Genomic DNA, 13,443 nt, shown 5'->3' on the forward strand with positions numbered 1-13,443 from the left:
TGTACAAACATTTTTTGAAAATAGCCGATCTACAAGCTCACAATGCACATTGTAAGATCGGCAATATTTCCTATGTTTGTGCAACACCGTTGTAGTTCAAAATAGCCTAAAATGTAGTTTAAAAAAAATATTTTACAAGCCCTACAAAACAATTTGTACAGATTTGTATGAACAACGTATACATATTTTCACATACTGTATACCTCATGTAACAATTCTTTCAATTACAGTAGTATGTGACAAAGTTTCCTTTGCAGATGCTACTGTAACAACTTGGGTTGTAATTCTTCCAAAGAGCAGACATACAGTAGTGCTTCAGTGATGGTTTTCCCAGGAAAGTTATGCACTGTTTTAAGAGAAAGATGTGGTATGTCGCAGCTAGGCCCCACATGACCTGCAAACATTCCACTCCGAGCTGAGCAGCCTTTGAATGCAGAACAACTGACTGGAGAATAAGGACTAAGGTAAGTTCGATATTACAACTGAATTAGTCCAATATTTATAAATGCACAAATATGGTATATGTATAATTGATACATGTGCCAGTCTTTGTCCACTTGGAGTAAGCACATTTACGTCATTGTTTAAATTCAAACATCAGAATAGACCTACTGCCCTAGATTGCACCGCAGGATTTTCACAGAGGATTATAGCAAGTGACCTCACATTACCCGATGACTGCTGCTTGCTCTATTCACTCGCCATAATCCATAGATTACTCAATCCCGCCTTGATTCCCTCCTCCTACCCCCATGTATGCAAACATGCATTATGGGAAATAACAGGCACGGACACACACTCACACCCTAGAGAAAGAGAGATACAGAGAGCGGGAAAGAGAGAGAGCCGTGGATCTCAAAGTGAGGTCCGTGGACCATAAGGGGTCCTTGAGTTCCAGGGTGTCCCCCGCTGAATTAGTTATTATAGAATCAAGATCAGTATAGTTTGTAGATCTGCTATTTTCAAAAAAAAAAAAACAGCACACATCTTGTATGGGGGTCCCTGGCAGAAAATATTTTCAGATGAGGTTCCCTGTGGGCCAAATACAAATTTATTATGGGGGTCTTTGACATAAAAAGAGAGAGAGAGAGAGAGAGAGAGAGAGAGAGAGAGAGAGAGAGAGAGAGAGAGAGAGAGAGAAGAGAGAGAGAGGGAGAGTACACATGAACAGACAAATCAGTGGACTACGTTTTATCAGTATGACTTGGTAGCTTTCCGCAAGCAGGTTTATTACAAATATGTTACAGTAATCATTTCAGCTCTACCAAAATTAATCATACACTGACATGGATGCACTAAAGAATGTCTACTTAGGGCTGGAGTGTCACATCTTCAAGGTCAATATGCGCATGATGCCGTGAACTGATCAAAGAAAAAAGGGGGGCTGCATTTGCCGAGGACTGCAAAGCTAAACGATAAAGGGATTTCTGCGTGAAATTGCCTTCAGTAGTGTTTTTATTTTTATGTTATTTTGCAGCGTTTACTAGACTTTACTAGTATGTTGTATTGCCCTTTAAATGCACGTTGGGTGTATATCATAGGACTTTAAATAGACAGTTAAATGCAGTGCTTCTCAGGGAACCATGATGCACCACCTACCCCACACATCAGCATTACAGACATTACAGTACATTCAGTAATGCCTAATTTATGCTCCGTCATTATGACGAAGCAGAAATCAGGCGTAACTTTTTAGAGTGCAACCCTGCACACTGTCATTCATTAGTGTACAAATGTTTTACCATACAGTGTCGTTTTTCTCCCAAGTTCTGTTCTTTTCTTCGTATTTTTCAAACCTCTACGGGTTTCGCTTCAATAAAATAAAATAATAACACCAAACTTGACATTATTCACAAATAAAATACATTAAGACAAATACACAAGGCCAATGACATCCCATTCTCACATAATATTAAACCATATTTTCTCTCAACAGAATATTTTACATCTTCGTGGACAATTTAAATAACACTCAACATGTTTGCAGTCTTTAAGTTCATCAGTATCTCCAGTACTTTTTGTCTTGAGGAGTGACCTTGTGGTTGTTTCTTCGAGATCACCGACTATCGCTTGGGTCCTTTGGCAAGCTTGCTAGTGGGAGTGGTTCTTCGCTGGGGTGTTGGGATCTTGGAGGCTTTGCCTCCCTGCTGCCGGGATGATGAGCGTGGCGTTGCTCGGCTACAGTCTCCGACGGTCTCGGAGGCGTCCGAGCACACCGACTGGATGTCTGAGATGTCAAAGTCGGAGGCGTCACTTCCCCTGCGGCTGCTTCCTCTGCTGCCGGCTTTACTTCCTGGTCGACTGTTGTTCTTCCTTGACTCTATGGGAAACAGATTGCAAGAAATCATATCGATTCGGTGCGATACCCACTACCACACTTATGGGGATCCCTGATGTCATGAAAAACTGCTGGCATCGTGTTGACGATGTACATGGGAATAAATGGGAGACAAATGGACCCACAGACAGACAGACAGAGAGACACAGACATTTCGAGCATTGCCCTGTAAAAGAATGGAGTTCTTCACGCTACCACTATTGGTGCTGCGGCACAAATGCGACACAAAGCTCGGCCAAAGCCTAATGGGTTAGGTCGACCAATCAGGGAAGCCGATCCCTACACCTCCCCCACAGACACAAAGATTCAGTGCGTCCTCCACAGACTCGCACTTGTGTGTATTGCCAATTTCCGGTGGTTGTCTAACCACCGGCAACTGGCGATACACACGGCAAGTTTAAAGTGAATCGTTCCCGGGATTTTTTTTTATGTACGGTATATCTCTGCTACTTCCCCCAACACGTCACACTCAGTTTACACACACTTACACTTAAAAGGCGACAATGATATAAGCTCTCGAGCTTTATTGTTTTAACAGATACTGTATGTACAAATGATATGTATGTTCATGTACAATATAAGCATTTTTTTTTTAAAAGAAAAAAGAAGAAGAACCAGTTAAGCTACAGCAGAACAGGTCCAATGAGAATATGATATCATGATGATGAGGATTACTCACCTCCTATTGTCTGTGCTCGGGCCTTCATCACAGCGGCGCTGATCAAGGTTCCCTCCTCACTAGACTGGAAGCCTTTTCCTGACAAGTATCCAGGAAGACGCAGTTTGCTGCCCTGAACCGGTGTACTCTGTAAGACACAGGGCTTCCATTACAGCTCTTCATATGATATCAACATGGCAGTCCCTTTAATCAACAGGAAAGAAGAATTATCCCTTCATGGCAAAAGTATGTACTGTAATGTACTGTAAACTAGAACATTTTAACCCATTAAAACCAGGAAAGTATCCGTGTCATTTTAGCGTTAGCTATTCAAAAATAGCAGATATACAAGCTCGCAGCGCGTGCCGCGCTGCGAGCTTGTACATCTGCTATTTTTGAACATTTTTGAAAGATCTTTAAAGTGTTTAGAAAATGTTCGAATAATCTTGAATATTTTAACACAAATCTTCTCTTCTGGGGGTCCCTGGCACAATGCATTTTTAGATGGGGGTCCGTGGCCAAATACGTATAATTTTGGGGGTCCTCCTTGGCACAAAAAAATTGGTGAACTACTGATTTAGAAGGCATTTGTAGAATCGGCCTCAGGTCTTAATGGGTTAAACACCTTTATTGCAACCGTCATTGAATTAGTTTTAGTTTTTAACCCTTCATCAACAGGCTTAATCATTTCTTCTCATGCACAGTGGTTAACCACTTAAACCCTCAATACTTAGTACACTGCGCCTGAGTTGGCTCCATCCACACCAAGTCTCTAACAAGCTCACAACGTTGTGAGCTTGGAGATCAGCTATTTTTGGCTAATGTTCCCCCCAGAATATGAACGCTCGGGTTCAAGTGGTTAACATCCTCAGCGAGTTAAAATTGTGTAGTTGATAAAAAAAAGCTCAATTCATATGCTGTGTTACGAGAAAGTTAGATTCTCAGGCAAAGACTTATGGTAGACACACCAGTTAGTACTTGATCATGTTAGCGCTCACCGATCCAACTGAAATCTCTCTGTAATGCAGTACCACGCAACCCCTGAAACAACTTTGTCATCAGACAAAACCTGGAGTCAATTGACTATACTTTCACCCTATTTGGGGCATGTCATTCTATTTATATATTTTAAATGTTTTGAAATTTTGTTTTAAAAAATATATACTTTTCAAAAACGTTAAAAGAAAATACACAATTATTTTAAAATCTATCAAAGGTTTTAATTTTAATAGCTAAAATAGCCGATCTACAACCGCTCAACGCCTCGCATTGTGAGCATATACTGTACATCGTCTGTTTTCTCTTTTCGTCCTACAACAAAGTATAGCCTATAGGGGCTTAATGTGGTTAATGTCTGTCATCGCAGAGCAAATGTGGAATAATTGAATAAAGCATGATGACATGTCAGTTGTTCACAGAGGTGCGTTGGATTTCAGCTGGCTGGAAGGAGGCAGTGGTTAGGTAAGACATTGGAATTTTCCCACATGATGTTTTATTCTTGTTCACTATACCTCAGAGGATGAACCCTGGCTCTCAAAGGAGTCTGATGATCTAAGAGGAGTGGAGGGTTTGCTGTTTGTAAGCCAAGGCTTATCATAATTACGGCTTACTTGTTGGGAAGTCTGAGGAACAACGGCAAATCAAACACACAAAGATTCACATGGAGAAATGAAAAGGGGCATGAAACCCAACAGTAGGCTGATTCTGTAGTTTGTTCACTGGTTTTCAGGTCAAAAACTACAGTAGATTAAAAACATGGCAGCCTAGTTAGCAACGCAACTGCAGCTAATAAAATTTGCCACTTAAAGGAGTAGTTCACCCAAAATAATACGTATTTTCTATCAATTACACACTCCATGAAGCCTTGAATTCATCGAGATTGTTTTGTTTTTGTCGCATTCCTAAGCCAATAATTTGATGACCGGCGGTCTCTCCGGTAGGAGACTCAAAGAGTCTCCTTTGAGTCTCCTACCGGAGACATTAGCATCTTTCCGCCGGTCATCAAATTATTGTCTCAGGCATGAATTGAAGGCTTCATGGGGCGTGTAATTAATATAAAATAAGTCATATTTTGGGTGAACTATTCCTTTAAACCCTATTACACTATTTGACCGGAGTCTTCCGGTGCTCTATCCTAGACCCCCCCCTGTTTTCGCCCTACACGGCGTGAGATTGTAGATCAGCCATTTTCACCAAATGTTTGCCCCAGAATAGGGTCACTAAGTGCTTAATGATGGGTGTCTTAAGTATCATTCATAGTCGGACGTAAGGATACGTAACCAGCGCCAGCGCTCCTTGCGTTGTCGTTTTTGTCTCCCCCTCCGTCACTTACGGCTCCAGGATTTCCGTCCGTGCGATCAACATTCACCGTCAGGCCGACGTACGTTCGTTTGTACGTTGCCTGTAGTACCAGTGGAAACCGTTGGCAGTATATCAGGGAAAAAAAGTTTTCCTTGGGCACTCTTTCTCCACAAAAAGACCCACGTTGGTGGTGGAAGTACTTGAGTAAATGTACTTAATTACTGTGACGAAATGAACCCAGCCAGCCATTCCCTAAACACACACACACAAATAATATAGCACAGTGCAGTATGGGTCGAAACTCACGTTTTGTAGACAACCATTGTTTTTGTCTAGTTTGTGGACTATAGTTTGTGTCTTTTATTGCGTTGTTTTGGCGTCCATTTTAGCGCTGTTGCCAGGTTTTGTGAGAGAAATAAGCAACCAGGTCTATGAAAACAAGCCCAAAATAATCGACTAGGCCACATCACATGAAAATAGCAGATCTACAATATCTATTTGAGAATCACTGGTTTAAATAATAATTGGCCCAAATAAGCAACTACACTTTAGAAACAAGCCCAAATAATGTGATGTACTGTAGGTGTGCACAGAGTCAAGGCTGTGCCAATGTGCAAGCAAAGACATTAAGACAATAATGCCACACCTAAATCTAACACACCCATTATCAATTGTATTAGTTGCAGCTGTGTTGCTTACATCGAGGTGTACATGTTTTTACTGTGCTGTAGTTTTTAACCTGAAGCAGAAAACAAACTACAAAATCAGCCATAGGGTTTCATCCCCCTTAAAAAAAACTACAGGAAGTGAAGGAACATGAACTACAACAAAGAAAACCACAACAAAATGAAACGAGGAGGACAAACAGAAACAATTAAAAGAAAACATGGTTGGGAATATTTGATGTCTATGACTGTGATGACTTATGAGTTTTCTGAAGTTCTGTACATTTGTCGCTATGAGAGATGAATGCGCCTCGGTCTTAAAAGCACAACATACTGCAACTTGCTTCCAGTGTGGAATGACTTACTTTGGGGGTACTGGTCGCCACTGGGTTTGTCGGGGCGGGGCAGCTGTGGCTGGAGTTGGACCTGGTTGGCGAGCATCCTCTGGATGACGGCCGTGACCTTCGACCCCGGTAGCGGAAGCTCGCCATCACCTGGGTGGTGCCTTCTGGGAGGATGAACTTTTCCCGCAGCTCCATGTTGGTCCTGCCTTTAGCTAAGAGATGATATTCAAGATTAGTATATTGTAATAACTAACATACAGTACAGTTTGAATGTATGTGGATGGACAGCCAAGTTCTGCTTCACATAAAGCTGAGTATTTACAATGAATAAAAACAAATGTGGGTAAAGCCTGGGTTATACTTAGTTGCGCAAGCGTTACGAGCTTGTAGATCAGCTATTATTAGTGGTAAATCTTTATTTCGATCCATTTAAAAAAAAAGAGCAAATATACATACATACATTTGAGTCCACTAATGCTAGTGGCACCGAAAAGGTGTAGGCTGAAGCCGAGGCTTATTTTGCCTATCCTTTTTGAAACAACTTAGGTTTAGAAAAAAAAAAATGTAGTAACACATTTTCAAACATTGGTTTAACTAAGCTAAATACATCGGACAAATTGATAGAATAAAAAAAAAATCTAAGCAAACATTGGTTTAACAAAACTAAGACAAATCTAAGCAATTATTGGTGTGCAACACCCGCCCGCACGCAACTAAGAATAACCCCGATTTTAATGAAATGTGGGATTATGCAAATAATGAAATACAGTGAATGGTAAAACACATGCAGTTTCATTCTGTCAAACAGAATGCCATCAAAACATCGCTGCAGCTGTTGTAGCACAATAAACAACATCAACCAAAACAAGCAATACTGCTTTGTTTGCTTTCATAAGAGCTTAGAAATCCAAATAAATCAAAAGTAACAGTGCTTGGCAGCCGTAGCGTCCAAATCTCTACACAATATCAAATGAGAACGAAGAATGGAAAACCCTATTTGCAGGAGGAAACACAGAATAATTATACGTTTTTGCATCGTTCATTACATTAAGTCGAATCATCAAAGAATAAGCAATCCAAAAAATTATCTTGGCAAAGATAATTTTAACTCCTTGCCGAAGCAACTCGTCATCACCAAAAAAGTGTATCTTACAATCTTAGCCAGACCTGCAAGTTCGTTGAGTCATTTATACTGTAAATTATCTTAGTAAAACTGTTGATTGTCAAGCAAAATGTTAAAACAGCACTGCAAAAATAAGTTGTGTGCAGAACTGCTTGTGACATGCTGAGTGAGAGAGAGAGAGAGCGAGAGAGAGAGAGAGAGAGAGAGAGGGGTTTAGATCCACAGGTGTATTGAGCAACTCAACGACATGATGATTGACTGAACAGCATGCATGACATCATATCCACAGTGAAATGCACTTCCACTGTGAATGGACTTGTTTTATGGGAACACCATTCTCTGTGAGAATCACAAACACAAGCACACACTCGGATGTGCCGACACACATACCACCATCAGTGGGATCATGGAGCAAGGACAGAAAGTGTGTGATTTGCCAACCTATAGGAGACTGAGTGATTGAAGAATTTGATTCCGAGCGCAACATTTTGCTCCCGTGATGATGAACTGGAAGAAACGATATAACAGAGAAATGATACAACTTTCCAAATGTTTAGCAAGAAAACACAAAATCACTATAGAAAGCAGAAACAGGGACATAGTAATAAACTTTCATTACAGAGCCTCACTTTATGTACGTATTACCGTTAATCACATGTACTGTAATGCAGTGTGTTATCCTGAAAATGGTATCTACAGTGCCCATCTTGGACTTCTTCTCCAATCTTGTAGATCGGTTAATTTCCCGCAAAAATATTTAACGTAAAGGGAAAATGCCTAGACCCCTGGGGGACTCCAGTCAACTCAGTACATAAAAAAACATTAAAGGACTAGTACAGTACAACAATACAATCACCTATATCAAATACAGGTAGCCAATAATGAACACATGTCTAGGAATTGCGTTCTTTTAAGGATCAAAACAAGCTTATGGTTATACAGTATTTATTAACTGATCTTGTTTACGTTTTAGTTGAACGTAAACAAGATCAGTTAATAATGAACGGACCATTTCAACACTTCCAAGTACAAAAACTCTTTCATCACACAGTATACCAAAAATACATCTGTCTTTAATGGACACGGTGTCATAAATGTTGACCAGGCATGTATTACAACTTGCACTGAAGCACCCCTGTGTTGCAATGTGAAGGGCTTGACCTTACCTCGGCAGGGATCATTCTTCACCAGGAACTCATCCAGAGCCATCCAGCCTCCTCCCACACGCACCATGACAGTGCTGCGCAAAATACGCACCAGACGGAGCTGTTGGGAGTCTCCGAACTACAGCGGGGAGGGGGGAGCAAAACAGAGGGCAAAGTGTGAAAAGTCACCCCACACTTGGTTTGAACACTTTGTCACCTCACTGTGTTTGGAAGCTATGCAACACTTGAAACTATAGACTGATTTGGATTTCATTACTCTGATTTAGCTTTGATTTTATCTATGATTTTGTGATCAATTATAATGTTTCAAAATAATTACGCCATTTGCATGCAGGGATGAACAACTTTCAAAGACATTATGAATGTAATTTAGGATATTCTGTTTCTATTGCAGATATATGTAGTAGACAAAGAGGATTTTGACACAACACCATCAAGTTTTCATTCCAAAAGACACAAATTACATGAGGGTCAATCCAACTGTTCTATGTTTTTGTTTTTTTACCTCTTCAATGTGTTTGTGTGAGTATAATGTAACTGGAAATTATGTCCTGTGTGATGTGAAAATCTGAGTATTAGTCAAGTGGAACATTATAATAATATAATGATCCAGAACCTAATAAAAGTATAACATTCAAGTATTCAAATCCTTAAGGGATTATGTAATTTCAACATTATCATAATCCTGTCCAATGAAGGGGTCAAAATTGTGTAATTGGACAAAATGTTTAAAAGAGTTTAGAGAATATTCTTAACCAGTCTCCATCCAGGTGGCATTGCCCGAAACCAGTATTTGGCTCCAGTTTATGACTGTATGCCACACACAGGTCCTACAGTAGAGTAGGCTGAGCCTGTTAAGAAAGAACATTAGACTGAAGGCAATTCATCATACCACCAGGGGGCACTATTGTATAATGTTTTTGCCTTCACCATCCCAAAAGAGTCATAGAGGCTTGTCCAGGAATTCTGTATCAATTAGTAATGTTTGAGGCAGACACACTTCACGTTATAAGATAGGCGTTTTACATATGTCTTTTAGCAATGTGTCTCTCTCTGCATGTGTTTTGAAAAGCTTTACAGTCAGGGTTTCAAACAAGCCTGATATGGGAGGTGAATTGCCAAGTTCATGAGATGAAAGTTGAGAGAAGTCAGCCAGTTGGATTTGACTGGGCAATAAGACGACGACATCATTACAGCACACGTAACAATCACGGCCGCATGCTTTCTGTCAGAAATGTTCACATCATGACAACAACACATGGATCAAACAAAACAAAAACAAAACATTTCAGGCAGCAATCTCTTGCAACTCAGCAATTAGTTGCACTTTCCATCACATCGGAATCATACTGGATATTCAAAGGATGCATTGTCGTTGATGCATGACCAATGCAGTTAGCTGACACCAAGCACGTCATGAGGGATGGGCTCTCATCACATCTCTGTAATCTACCACCGTGCAACACCACGCAGACATGACCAAAACACTGATGATGACCCTTCCACAGGTGCCGGTTTACAATCTCCCTTGAACTGGTCAGTCTTTGAATTCTGTATGATTTTACAAAATGATTTAATGCCACTGGTGATTCGTGTGATCAAGTACAGTATGGAGTTTGAATAAATGATCTCAAATAAAATAGGCACAAAAAAACAAACAGCTGAAGAATAACTATTTACCAGAATAACGCTTTCCAAAACGTCAACGTGCTGGTGAGGGTTTAGATTTAGATTTTCCCTGTTTGCTATTGTCTCATCGCCGATTACGGAGTCATGTAAGCAGTGAACCAGACCGAACTGTTAAAAGAATTATGTCATTTCATTGTTGGGAAATACATCATTGAAAGCTAGTGCATATACTGAGTGACACACTACTGCAGTTAACCACTAACCCAGCTCACCAACATCTCCCAGTAACGTTACTACTACTCTTAAACCAGCAAGCTTCAGAAAGCATGTGGCCCAGATCCCCAAAACCAGAAATGAATCCTACATTGCAACATGCAATATTTAAATACATACACAACTCAATAAGCAAAATAAACAAAGTATTCATAGGAAAAAAAGAAAAGAAAAAAAACTCAAGGTTGCCCAACTTTAAAAAAAATCACATAAATTAATAGTATCAGTTACACAAACATAATATGTTATGTCAGCCATTGTAGAGGTAAATCATTCCCATGATGTCAAAGCAGCGAAGCCAAGCACACATAAAGCATTGTATTCCAAACTGCTGGACTAAAAATACATGTCATGTTCCTACATTAAGATTATTATGTCCTGAAACTCAAAAGCAGATGCAGTAATTATACTATTGTGATGCTTTTGTTTGCCGCTTGAAAAAGTGATAATTTAACAGTCATCTCAACAAAAGTGATTTGACATTTGTACTGTGTTATACTTCCATTCATATTATGATTACATTTCATTCATAATATAGATACAGTAAGTGGAATATGACATTAAATTAATCTTAACATTTGCGGAGCAGTGAACGTGATAATTTGTTGTGCTTGATCTACTTCTGAGTTCCATTCTGCAAACGTCAGTGAGCGTTAATTGGAAAACAAACATGGTAAAATGAAAATACCAGAAGGCTTGATTAGACACACAACCACGTTAAGAGGACAACAAACAAGAGGGCAGTCACATGTACCTGGTTTCCAAGGTAGAACTGGTGATGTGAGGAATAATACAAACATTCATTAGGTGTTGTCTCCATGAAGCATCATTGTTGTTCAAAAGAAACTTACCTTCACGAATCGTGTAACTTTATACTATCAGGTGAAATAAATCTATGTCAAGGTGAAAAACATTTGACATGCATCATATTACTTAGCATTTGTCTGAACATGTGACGCGTCTCTAAGGTTTCAGCGATTTTTATCAGGTAATAATAGCGGGAGGATAGGTTGACCTTACCCTGTATTTGTTGGCACCAATTTGTTCTACTTGGAACCGTTTGGGGCATTTGCATTTTGCCACCTGACGTGTAACCTAAAAAACACAAGAGAACTTAATTTAGCCGGAATCACGTTGCCTTGCTGCAATTATCAGAGCCATTATCCGGGAGCCATTATTTCCATTTCAGGTCAAAGACACTTCGCGTTACCTCATCTTCAATTTTGTCTGCATCTGTCAGTGGCTTGTAAGCTTCTTTGTTGGGGTGCAGAGCCGCCACAAACTCATAGTAGTCGATGTATCCATCACCATCCCGGTCAAATATGTCTGCAACGGCACTCATCTCCAGGCGACTGGTGGGGAATTCTGGGAAGGGGCAGGAATAAAAGTAATGAGCAGCAGTCTAAGGCACTTTATTCTAGATTTGGATTATAGTGTAGTGTATGTAGTGCAGTGCAGTGTATAGTTTATGTAGCACAGTAGTTTTAAAACTTTTTGTACCCAAGGCACAGGGAAAGTCAAAATCTCAAGGCACACCTGCATTCATATCCGTACAAAATAAACAGGGAATCACTACTAGCGTGATGTACTTTACTTACTAGAGGAGAGAATGCCCTCTATGAACTCCTGTCTGGTGACTTTGCCATCCTGATCCTTGTCAATGCGACGGAAGAAGTCCATGACACGTGACTTCTTGTGATTCATCCAGCGCATGTATCGCTTCCTCCACACGTCAAAGTCAAAGTTGGCAAATTCCTTCAACTGGACGGGTCAAAATAAAGGACAACGTGACATGAGCCAACGACAAACTTCTCACTAATATGTCTATGAAAATGTGCTTGCATGTACTTGTGCTTGCATAAGAAAACTGCATCTGAGCAAAGAATTTCCATGAAATAATACCAAAACTAAGTCAGTATTGATGGGTCGATACAGGTTTTGATTTGCTGAGGGGATGGGGGTGGGGCCACGCCTCTGCTTTTAATCTCCCCCTGCTTTTATCGCCATTGAGGATATGCTTTATCCCTGATTCTGGTCAGACTGAATTAAATACATGCATTTCCTTTTTATACATTTTTCTTTTATACATTTTTAAAAATGCCATTCTACAAGCTCTCTAATCATTGCATTGGTGTGAGCTTGCAGATCGTCTATTTCCGCTATTTGTCATACAACAAGGTATATAGAGCCTAAGCGGTTCTTTAAATACAAACAGTAACTAAGTCGTTACCTCCTCCTGTCTGTCCAAGGCGTCGTTGAGTTTACGCCTCCTGTCCAACGCCAGCAGCCACACCTGCTGCCATTTGCTGACCAGTAAGTTGACCCTGGGGTTCTTTGTCTCAATGGGAGCTTGTGTAGGTGATGGGTACATGGCTTGTGTGGGCGAACGTTTCCCTTTGGTGGAAAAACACAAACAACACCATTATGAAGTAGAACAAGAAGAGAGAACACTGGAATAGATTAGAGATGACATCACCCCAGTGGCCATAATGGAGAAACAAGACAGGATAAGGATGTTTGCTGACTCAGCGCTCTAGCAGATGGCTCAGGTCATGGTCTTTATGAGGCATTCGTGTGGCACCTACTTCCATTTCTTCCTTTCTCCAGCACAGGGATGTGTGACTGCAACTGGGGCTCCAATGCTTTCCTCTTGTGTGTTTTGGTGATTATATCCACATCAGGTTGCTTCCTGGTCATTTCCTCCATGAACGTCTGCAGGGTTGTGCAATAATACGTTTCTAAGTTTGTATTTTATAATGTACACTTACACTGCTTATCCTTTTAATTTTTTATTATTTGTATCATTTGTTACTCCTAGCTGTAAATCTGTACTGCTGTACTGCAATGACAACCAAACTTCCCCCACGGGATCAATAAAGGTCTGTCTATCTACTGTATATCTGTCTATCTACTGTGTACAATAGAGATTAATTCATCTTTTATCTG

General features: G+C 40.2%; 1 protein-coding gene across 4 annotated transcripts in view; it reads right to left on the reverse strand.

The window, feature by feature from the left end:
* Positions 1-1,171: 1,171 nt before the first annotated feature.
* Positions 1,172-13,443, reverse strand: part of dst (dystonin) — a 145,473-nt gene continuing 133,201 nt past the window's right edge. The window contains exons 85-97 of one of the 4 annotated variants that reach the window (XM_080449297.1): positions 13,083-13,209; positions 12,728-12,891; positions 12,096-12,258; positions 11,708-11,862; positions 11,518-11,592; positions 11,252-11,269; positions 10,276-10,392; positions 8,596-8,713; positions 7,820-7,936; positions 6,328-6,518; positions 4,508-4,618; positions 3,018-3,144; positions 1,172-2,320 (exon numbers count right to left, since the gene is read on the reverse strand). In XM_080449297.1, coding sequence (XP_080305423.1) covers positions 2,064-2,320; positions 3,018-3,144; positions 4,508-4,618; positions 6,328-6,518; positions 7,820-7,936; positions 8,596-8,713; positions 10,276-10,392; positions 11,252-11,269; positions 11,518-11,592; positions 11,708-11,862; positions 12,096-12,258; positions 12,728-12,891; positions 13,083-13,209 — 1,740 coding nt within the window. In that variant the 3' untranslated portion in view covers positions 1,172-2,063. The remainder of the gene's footprint in view (positions 2,321-3,017; positions 3,145-4,507; positions 4,619-6,327; positions 6,519-7,819; positions 7,937-8,595; positions 8,714-10,275; positions 10,393-11,251; positions 11,270-11,517; positions 11,593-11,707; positions 11,863-12,095; positions 12,259-12,727; positions 12,892-13,082; positions 13,210-13,443) is intronic. The other 3 variants (XM_080449296.1, XM_080449298.1, XM_080449299.1) reach the window with 3 other exon arrangements.

The sequence above is a fragment of the Gymnoscopelus braueri genome (genome assembly GCF_963280865.1).
Source record: "Gymnoscopelus braueri genome assembly, chromosome: 14".
Taxonomy (NCBI): Eukaryota; Metazoa; Chordata; class Actinopteri; order Myctophiformes; family Myctophidae; genus Gymnoscopelus; species Gymnoscopelus braueri.